This window comes from Silene latifolia, chromosome 3 (genome assembly GCF_048544455.1).
Source record: "Silene latifolia isolate original U9 population chromosome 3, ASM4854445v1, whole genome shotgun sequence".
Lineage (NCBI taxonomy): Eukaryota > Viridiplantae > Streptophyta > Magnoliopsida > Caryophyllales > Caryophyllaceae > Silene > Silene latifolia.
Genome location: NC_133528.1, coordinates 18,514,354 through 18,524,447, shown reverse-complemented (window position 1 = coordinate 18,524,447; position 10,094 = coordinate 18,514,354). Strand labels below are relative to the sequence as shown.

The 10,094-nt window shown below is 40.9% G+C and overlaps 1 protein-coding gene across 1 annotated transcript; it reads right to left on the bottom strand.

The window, feature by feature from the left end:
- Window positions 1–2,906: 2,906 nt before the first annotated feature.
- LOC141645976 (uncharacterized) lies at window positions 2,907–4,371 on the bottom strand. Its single transcript, XM_074454116.1, has 3 exons — window positions 3,580–4,371; window positions 3,375–3,490; window positions 2,907–3,275 (listed from the first exon to the last, which is right to left on the bottom strand). The coding sequence occupies exons 1-3, from the start codon at window positions 3,877–3,879 to the stop codon at window positions 2,966–2,968; spliced, it is 726 nt and encodes a 241-aa protein (XP_074310217.1). The 5' UTR covers window positions 3,880–4,371; the 3' UTR covers window positions 2,907–2,965.
- Window positions 4,372–10,094: the final 5,723 nt, after the last annotated feature.

Sequence of the window (10,094 nt, the reverse complement as noted above, 5' to 3'; positions counted from 1 at the left end):
ACTTGCAATGCACAAAAAAAAGAATATAGCATTTCAAGACAACAAATAATAAATAACACAAGCAAAAGACAAACGATTTTCGTGATATTGCTGTTTGGAAGGTAAATAAAAAATGAACAAATTCGGTTACCTTTCTATGAGACATTTCAACAAACACTTGCAATGCACAAAAAAAATACTACGCAGAAATTCAAGACAGTAAATAATAAATAGCACAAGCAAAAGACAAGCGATTTTCGTGATATTGCTGTTTGGAAGGTAAATAAAAAATAAATAAATTCGATTACCTTGTATATGTGATGTCTAACGACAAATATCCCATTATGAATGTCCCAGATTTACCAAATTGAAAACTCCGCAGAAATTTCTTGTAATGAAATGAACCAATAATCGTTTCTAGTAAATAAAACCGAATCAATTTCTGCGTATTTGGCGGTGGATAGAAGATTGGAAACGCACCGCTTTCGTTGACGGTGGATGAAAAAGCAATGGAGCAGCCGCAATATTTCTGCTTGGTAAATTAAGTAAAGCCAAAATGGTTTGACTGTAAATATGACTCTCGTCCACGGGTATGAGTTGTGCCAAAATAGCAAAACCCCGTATTCTCTTTTTATATAAGATATAAGATTTAACTAGACTCGGTAAACGGGTCAATCAGGTTGGATTCGGGGCGGGTCAATTCGGTCTTTCATTGATTTCGAGTTAATTCGGGTGAGGTTGTTTTGGGTCTGTTTTGAGTTTGTTGGTCGTGTCTGTTTCGGGTCAAACCGGTCGGGTTGTTTCGAGCCGAGTCATTTTCGGGTCAATGAATAAGAGAGAAAAAGTTATTTTAAGTCTTTTCGGTTCAATTAGAGTTATGTTTTGTCGGGTCATTTTCGGGTTCGGTGGTTTCGAATCGCGTCATTTTTGGGTCGGGTCAGTTACGGGTCAAGAAAGTTAGGGTCGTGTTCTTACGGGCCGCGTCAGGTAAAATCAAGTTTTGGGTGACATTCAGGTGATGTAGTTTGGGTCAATTCCGGTTATCGGGTCAGCCTTTTCGAATCGGAATTACTTTTGACAGGTCTATAATTCAACCATCTAATTTTGACCATAATTTAGAATTTAAGACGGCATTTTCAAAACGGATCAAATATGAAGACAATTACGGAGTAGTAGTATGTACTTGTTCCGCTGACGGATATGACTTTTTAATAGGGATTTATTGAATTTGAATGGTTGTCCTTTAGTTTTGCCACAAAGACTAAGGAAAGAGGAGGAAGACAATTACTAGATGACAATTTGACAAAATTAAGTGTAAATGATAAAATTGTTCATCAAATGTATTCCTAAAATAAAAAGGATAACAATTAACTAAAACAACCAAAATAAAAAAAAACAATAAATAACTGAGACGGAGGAAGTACTAACAGCAGTAGTAGCTAGACTGGAAAATTCATCACATTTTTGGAACACAATTTGAATGTTTGCCCAATAATTTCTCAACTCAAAAGTAATACTCTATAATTTATTGAATTGCATTTAAAAAATTAAAAAAGAAAATAAATACATAGTACATAGTACATTAATTCATGTGTATTTATCAAATTTGGAAGAGTATTAAATGCTCAAACTAGGTTGTGTATTTGTATTTATCGTTTCCCATAAAAATAAAATGTACGTGAAAAAAAAAAAAAAAAAAAAAAAACTCAATATGCAGTAAATTAAAAAAGTGTTTCAATATTCTCATCGAGGATTTGGATTCTATGTACCACTTTTGTATACTATCTTATATTCCACTATCAAGAAAATGAAATAGAGAATGAGGAGATAAGTAAATAAATGGCCGGGACACGAGTAGTATGAAAGTATGGAACCTGTTGAGGTCTCTTTCCATATGTGTTTGAGGAGCATTGTCCCACATCGATAGAATAATAGTGCATGGACTAGCTTCTCCTCCTATCACCAATTGGTTTTAGGATGGAAGCTCACTTGCTTGTGGGCCAATCTCATGCACCTAATTCTATAAGCTCACTGCGCAGTACTCAACAAAACCTTTTCCGAGTCCGATTGTCTCTAATGTTAAACGTGACACGAATACTGTTGCTCATTATATTGCTAGATTATGTGAAACGATTGGAGATGTACTTGTATTGGTTACGGATTTTCCGCAAGCTATTTCCACCTTAGCGGAAATTGATTTTAAAAAAAAAAAAAAAAAAAAAAAAAAACCTACTTAAACCATATACGATGCTGCCACACAAATTCTCGAGTTTGAATTGTCCAGAAAAAAGGAAAAAAAATCTTGAGTTTGATCATTTGTGTCGTATTTTACTAGCAAGACCTTCTCAGACTTCTCACAGTCTCCCCTTGACAGGTAAGTAATTGTGGTCCTACAAACTCGCCTTAGTTTCATCGACCAAGTAAAACCGGTCACAAGCATGTATAGATGTCGACATAAAACCACCAAACTCCTCGGTGTGAAGTTGGGACGTCAAAATACCCTTATCGCACACAATCCATCAATTGAAGACTCGTAAAAAAGACATGAGCTTAACCAATAGTAGGCTAGCCTCATAACTCTTCTGATTCTCCTACGCTGCTTCTTATATACAGACTACATTAAAGACGGCCAAAAATCTCTCCCAGTACTCTACATGCAAGGACGGTAGTAAATTTACAGAATAATTGAAACAGAAAGACATAGGATGAGACAAGAAGTAACCTGATGCAGTGGAGCTCTATTCTATTGCAAGGAATGTACATTTCTTTTTTCTTTTTTTTTTCAGGAAATAAAACCGACAGAGCACTGTTCTTTCAAAAATGGATGCCTGTTAATTGGATGGAATACAAATGGGGTATATCCTCCCAGAAAATAGCTTATTTAATAGGAATAATTATAATAGTTGAGCCTCGACAAGTGGCTTCACATTTGGTGTCTAAGCGTAAACATAAACTACAATCTAAATCATCTTCAAAGACGGAAAAACTAAGCAATTATGTCATCAATCACGCGATTATGTAAGGCAGATGTCGGCTTGCTGCTAGAAGAAGAAAACATGGTCCTCAGAATATCTGATGTAGCTGTATTGGAAGCAGAATGCGCATCTTTGACTGATTCTTCGTTGTTCTTCAAGAAACTCTCGGCACCATTTGGATAAAGCTGAGTTAGTGAATGAACAATAGCCATCGAAAAAGTACTGTACTTCAACAAACTTGTTCGATGTAATTTAGTCGATAGTTGTTGTACGATGCTTTTCAGCCCAGGATCGTCATATCCACCTGTTTCAACCCCTAGCCTGAAGGAAATATAACATACAGCTATAATTAACAAAGAAAATGATAGATGAGGAAGCCTTTTTTTTTAAAAAAAAAAAAACACTCCAAGAGATACCCACCTGCCCAAATCAGCCAGCAGTGCAACAACGGCAGCCGATGTATTACTCTCAGGATTACATGATTCCAACATCTTAAACAGCTTTGACACAATTTTGTTACATACCCAGCCCCAGCTCTGCAATAGAAGAATGTCAGATTTCCTGTCAATAGGGTGCCTTTAAATGAAGCGAGAATCTAAGAAAGTAAAATGACAAAATGGAGTACCATATGGGTAGCAAGCAACTCAAGAGCTGACAGGACCGCAACCAAGCAGTTCGAATCAAATGTATCGGCTTGTTTACGGGGAGTTGTACATTCGTGCATTTCTTCGATTAGTTTAGATGAAACATCATCCAAACAAATACAGCTTTCAGTAAATGGACATTTCTCACATGGAAAACAATGATGCAAAGGAGAAAAAAAAAGGTGAACTGTCATATTGGACAAAAAAGTGCAGAATTTGAGAAAGCCAGTCTGCTCTATGACTAATAACAGGAGTAAAATGAAATGAAAACCCGGAAACATAGCTCAACGGCGACGCCATGAGAATAATACCAACATATACAGTATCATTAGCAAGAATACAGACCACTTGCACATAATAGATTACCTGGAAACAAGACATTGTTCCAAGACGAGAGCCAATAGAATGTCCTCCACCAACCAATGTGTTTGCAAAGGAGAACGTAAACGAACCATACAAGTTGTAGTAGTACAGAAGATTCTAGGTATACACCCAATATCTTCCATATCAGAGAAAACAACAACGAATTTTGGGATCTTGTCGAGTTCCCCAATTGAATCAGGAGGATTATTTCTAACACAGACAGTCATACCTAAGTTCTGCATTTTAACCTCTTTGTCAAACTTGTGCTGGTCAATATCTGGAAGAGTAGGAGACATAGGACATTCTAGTGCCGCCCTAAAATGTTCCTCAGCAATGGGATCATCCAAATCAAGCAATTTCATGTAATTGCCAGTGACCTGTTGCTCAAAATTTATCTTTGTTCATCTCCATAAGCACAGTGAAGTTGTCGACTTTGATAAACTAAACATAGGAAATGTTTTGTATATATGATTGGAATGTTTTTCTGAATTACAAAGCAAGAGACTTGTGGTATTTATACAACACAATCATCATACCAACAGTCTAAAAATTGAATGTAATCAAATTCCCAAGACTAATTGTTCATAGAACTGTAAATGGCACATAAAATGACGGAAATTGGTTCATTGTACCACAATTTCCGCAACACCCCCTCAAGCTGGAGTATGGAGATCAAGAATGCCCAACTTGCGGAGAATGTAATAGAATTGAGGAGCGCCCAATGCTTTGGTAAAAATATCGGCAAGTTGGTCATGAGTAGAGACATGTGCCGTGGTGACCAAACCGTCGGAAATCGCGTCACGAACAAAATGGCAATCAATCTCGATGTGTTTTGTACGCTCATGAAAAACTGGATTACGAGCAAGATGTAAGGCAGATTGATTGTCACAAAATAACCTCATGGGTAAAGTCAATGTAACATCCAAACTAAAGGGAAGACCCTTGAGCCATTTGAGCTCACAAACAATGGCGGCCATGGAGCGGTATTCAACTTCGGTAGAAGATAAAGAAACAGTGGCTTGTTTCTTAGTTTTCCACGAAATAAGTGACCCACCGAGGAGAACAAGCCAGCCGGTAGCAGAGCGGCGGGATGTTGGACAACCAGCCCAATCAGAGTCACACCAGCCATCAATATGGAATTGACCATCGGAGCGGAATAAAATACCTTGGCCCGGGCTACCTTTGAGATAGCGAACAACGCGGAGCGCTGCATCCATGTGTTCTTGGCGAGGTTTGTGCAAATATTGAGAAAGCACATGAACAGAATAAGTAAGATTGGGGCGGGTAATGGCAAGATAAACAAGGCGCCCAACAAGCCGTTGATAAGGTTCTGCATCCTCCAAGACGACGCCTTCCGTCACCCCAAGCTTATGATGTTGTTCAATTGGAGTGGCACACGTGAAGGAAGTTATTGCTTGATTATATTCAACTTAATAAGTTAGCTTAAATACAAACTAAGAATGCTAGGATAAGGAAACTAATCTCCTAAAACTATGCCATAATATACTACAAAATAGGTAGTAAATAACTACCGTATTTACATATATTCTATCACTCACCTACAGTCGAAACGGGAGGAAGACGGACGTTGAGACTGTCCCGAAAATCATCAAAAAGAACCAAAGGGAGGCCTTTTGTGAAGATATCTGCTATTTGGTAACGAGAGGGTATATGTCGAACTCGAGCTTCACCTCGTTCCACTTTCTCACGCACAAAATGAATGTCCATTTCGATATGCTTAGTGCGTTGATGTTGTACCGGGTTACCGGTGAGATAAATAGCACTGACGTTGTCACAGTAGACCAATGTGGCTTTCGGCATAGGAACATGTAGTTCGACCAGAAGATTCCGCAACCAACAAGATTCCGAAACAACATTAGCGACGCCACGATATTCGGCTTCGGCACTTGACCGTGAGAGTGTAGGTTGCCGTTTGGCAGCCCAAGAAATTAAATTATTGCCCAAAAAAATACAGTACCCGGATTTCGAGCGACGTGTATCTGGGCATCCACCCCAATCCGCATCCGTGTATGCGGTCAGCTGGGCCGGGGGGCCGCGGGTCAGAAGAAGACCAAGAGCAGCCGTGCCTTTAACATATCGTATTATACGCTTCAAAGCATTCATATGAGCCTCCATCGGGTTGTGCATAAAGAGACACACATGTTGGACGGCATAAGAAATATCAGGCCGCGTAAAAGTGAGATATTGAAGTGCCCCCGCAAGGCTTCGATAAAGCGTAGGGTCGGAAAACGGAACAGAGGCAGTAGCACTGAGTTTCGGTTTGGTGTCCACGGGTGTTGCGGCTGGTTTACAAGCTGACATTCCCGCCCGTTCAATAATTTCATTCGCATACTTTGTTTGTGATAAAAATAAACCTGTGTTCAGATGCTTGACAGAAATACCCAAGAAGTAATTTAGTCGACCCAAATCTTTCATGGCGAATTCCGAATGTAGAAGACTCATGATGGATTTGCGAATCGAAGAGCTTCTGAAGAACATGTTAAAATGATATCATCAACATAAAGTAATAAATAAGCCATGTCATTACCCTTTCGAAAGATAAAGAGCGAATGATCGACTTTGCTATGGACAAAACCGATGGTAGCCACGTAATCTGCAAACCGTTTATACCAAGCCCGAGGAGCTTGTTTGAGGCCATAGAGAGACTTTTTCAAAAGACACACATGATCTGGTTTTAACTTATCTCGATATCCAACAGGTTGGTGCATGTAGACAGTTTCGGTGAGAGCGCCATGAAGGAAGGCATTCTTAACGTCAAGCTGTCGTATTTCCCAAGATTTGGAAAGAGCAAGACATAACACGGTGCGAATAGAAGAAGGTTTAACCACTGGGCTAAACGTGTCGCCACAATCGACACCAATTTCTTGTGTCTTTCCATCACCTACAAGTCTGGCCTTATACCTCTCAAAAGAACCATCAGAATTCATTTTATGTCGAAAAATCCACATAGACCGTATGACATTAACATCGTTAGGACGAGGAACCAAGACCCAAGTCTTATTATTAACAAGAGCATTGTATTCGTCGTCCATAGCCAATTTCCAATTATGATCACGAAGAGCCGACACGGGATTGCGAGGTAAAGGTGAGATAGCAACTGTGTGACTCAATTTTACGTCGTCGGAGTCGGACTCGACATACCTGGGGTTGGGTTTGTAAATGCCGTGGTCAGAACGGGTTGTGGGTTTTTGAGGTGGAGGCATGGTTGTTGTACTTGAAGGGCCTGGGGCACGGTTGGGTGGAGGGCGAGGTTGAGTCGCGGGTTGGGGGCTGGACACACTGGTTGGTTGTGGATTGGGCACATTGACCGGTGTGGTAGCTGGGTGGGACACACGGGCAGGGGACTGGTTCGGGGTACCAGGGTGCGGGTGTGGGTTTTGGGTTGGGTCATTGGTCATATGGCGAAGGACATAGGACGAGAGACCATCATCTAAAAAATCGTAAGTGTGAGTGTCAGGTGGAGTTGTTTTTGAAAATGGGAAAACGGACTCATCAAAGATAACGTGACGACATATAATAATTTTATTTGCCGAGATGTCAAAACACTTGAACCCACGATGATTTTTTGGATACCCAAGAAAAACACACGGAGTGGACCGTGGTTGCAATTTGTGAATTGTAGTGGAAGGAATTAAAGGATAACAAAGACAGCCAAACACTTTTAGATGACTATACGACGGTTGACGAAGATATAGTAAATGAATTGGAGTTTGAAAGGCGATGGGTTTACTTGGCAGGATGTTCATTAGGTAGGTAGCCATGTCTAAGGCGTGATGCCAGAATTTTACCGGGACGGATGCGTGAAATAATAAAGTACGAACAATATTGTTAACGGAACGGATTTTACGCTCGGCCTTTCCATTTTGAGATGAGGTGTGAGGACAAGAGAGACGAAAAATCATCCCATTTGCTTCACAGAAATTTCGAAAAAGACCATTTATAAATTCGGTGCCGTTATCACATTGTATCGATTTTATTTTTCGCTCAAATTGCGTTTGGATGTGGGCATGTAATTTAAGTAAGACCGAATTAACGTCAGATTTTTGGGCTAATGGGAAAGTCCACAAAAAATTACTGTAATCATCCAAAACTAATAAATAATATTTGTGTCCGGAGGAACTCAAAACCGGGGAGGTCCAAAGATCGCAATGTAAAATATCAAAAGGCATATAAGTACGATTAATAGACGTAGGAAACGGTAAACGAACATGTTTTCCAAGAGAACAAGCATGACAAATGTGTTTAGAAGACTGTAAAGTACAATCAATTAATTTATTGTGTCTAAGAGAAGATAAAACAGGGACTCCCGGATGACCCAGACGATCATGCCAAAGAGTCGATGCTAAAGCTGCAAAAGACGGCGAATGGTAGGCTGAATTCGAAGCAATGGAAATGGGATACAGCGAACCTTGACTCTCACACCTCATTAGACTCGTCCCCGTCCGTAGGTCCTTCACACAAAAACCAAAAGGGTCAAATTCAACACTAACGTTGTTATCAGTTGTAAATTTGCGCACGGATATAAGGTTTTTGACTAATTGAGGAGCATGTAAGACGTTTTTTAGGGCTAAGGGTGGATGGGGTTTGGGTAGTGTCGCATGTCCGTAACCATTAATTAGAATAGATTGACCATTACCAACAATTATACCATTTTTATTGCTCGAATTAATAAAAGAATTGAGATTACCTTGATTCGACGTCATGTGAGACGTAGCTCCAGTGTCCATAAACCACGATGGATCCGGAGGAGTAAGTCCAAGAGTATACATAGCTGCCTCGATGTCCGTTTGAGACGGTCCTGAATTATCCGCGACATAGGCCTGTGCTGGCCGAGGGCCTAGAATCCCAGGCTGCTGACCACGGCCCATGCTCGGACGAAACCATGAAGATGTCGGATAAGGACAAGGAGGATAACCCCATTGCGGAGGAGGCCAAGACCAGGGACCGTACCCACCAGCCCATGGATGCGGACCAGCAGGTGCAGCCGTAGTAGGAGTAGTAGCAGCAGGCGATGATTTGGCCTGTTGTTGCTTTCCTCCTTTCCCCTTCTTCTTACCACCATTCCCATTACCACGACCACCCTTCCCAGTAGCAGTAGCAGCAGGTTTTGAACCGGAGCTGTCACCGTCATGACTCCCCTTAGCATACATAGCAGAGGAGCTACCCGTGGCAGCCTGTTTCGCAAAGCCTACCTCTTCTAAAGTGAGCATGGAGCGTGCACGATAGAAAGTGGGTAACGGATCGCGTTGACGAATAATCGTCCCGACATTTTGATAAGCAGATGAGAGACCCGAAACCATTTGAAGGACGAGTCTGCTATTTGAAACCGGGGAACCAACATTTTTCAATTGATCGGCTAATGATTTTAGCCGTTGATAATAGGCGGATGCAGATGGAAAATCAGCCATGTCAACATGAGAAAACTCCTGTTCGAGAGTCACGGCTCGGGAGTTTTTATTATCTTGAAAAATGTCAGCAAGACGATCCCATGTATCCATGGCAGTCGTCTCAGATTCCACTATTGTTTCCAATAGATCGGTTGTGACGGTGGAATAAATCCATTGAAGCACAGTTGCGTCGAGTGTCTCCCACAACTCCTTCTCATCGGCAGTGGTAGGGACCGGAGATGGTCCGCTTTTAGGCTGCACGATGTGATGGAGGACACGATTCGATTTGGCATGATTAGTAAACAAGGCTACCCATAAAGGGTACTGATCATTGTCCATACCGAGTTCGACGGTGATGTGATTCTTAATATTACTGACCGCAAGGGCTGGATGGAAGGAATTTTTGGGTGCCATAGATGGTGACGTGAGGTCTGAGAGTTGACGAGAGGTCGGAGAGAAGAAGGTCGATTATGGCAGATCGACGGTGCTAGGGAGAAGCGGAAGCGATTTAGGTTATCGTACCCTAGGAAGCTGATACCATGAAGGAAGTTATTGCTTGATTATATTCAACGTAATAAGTTAGCTTAAATACAAACTAAGAATGCTAGGATAAGGAAACTAATCTCCTAAAATTATGCCATAATATACTACAAAATAGGTAGTAAATAACTACCGTATTTACATATATTCTATCAACACGGTCTGGCACCGAGTAAACCCGTCTC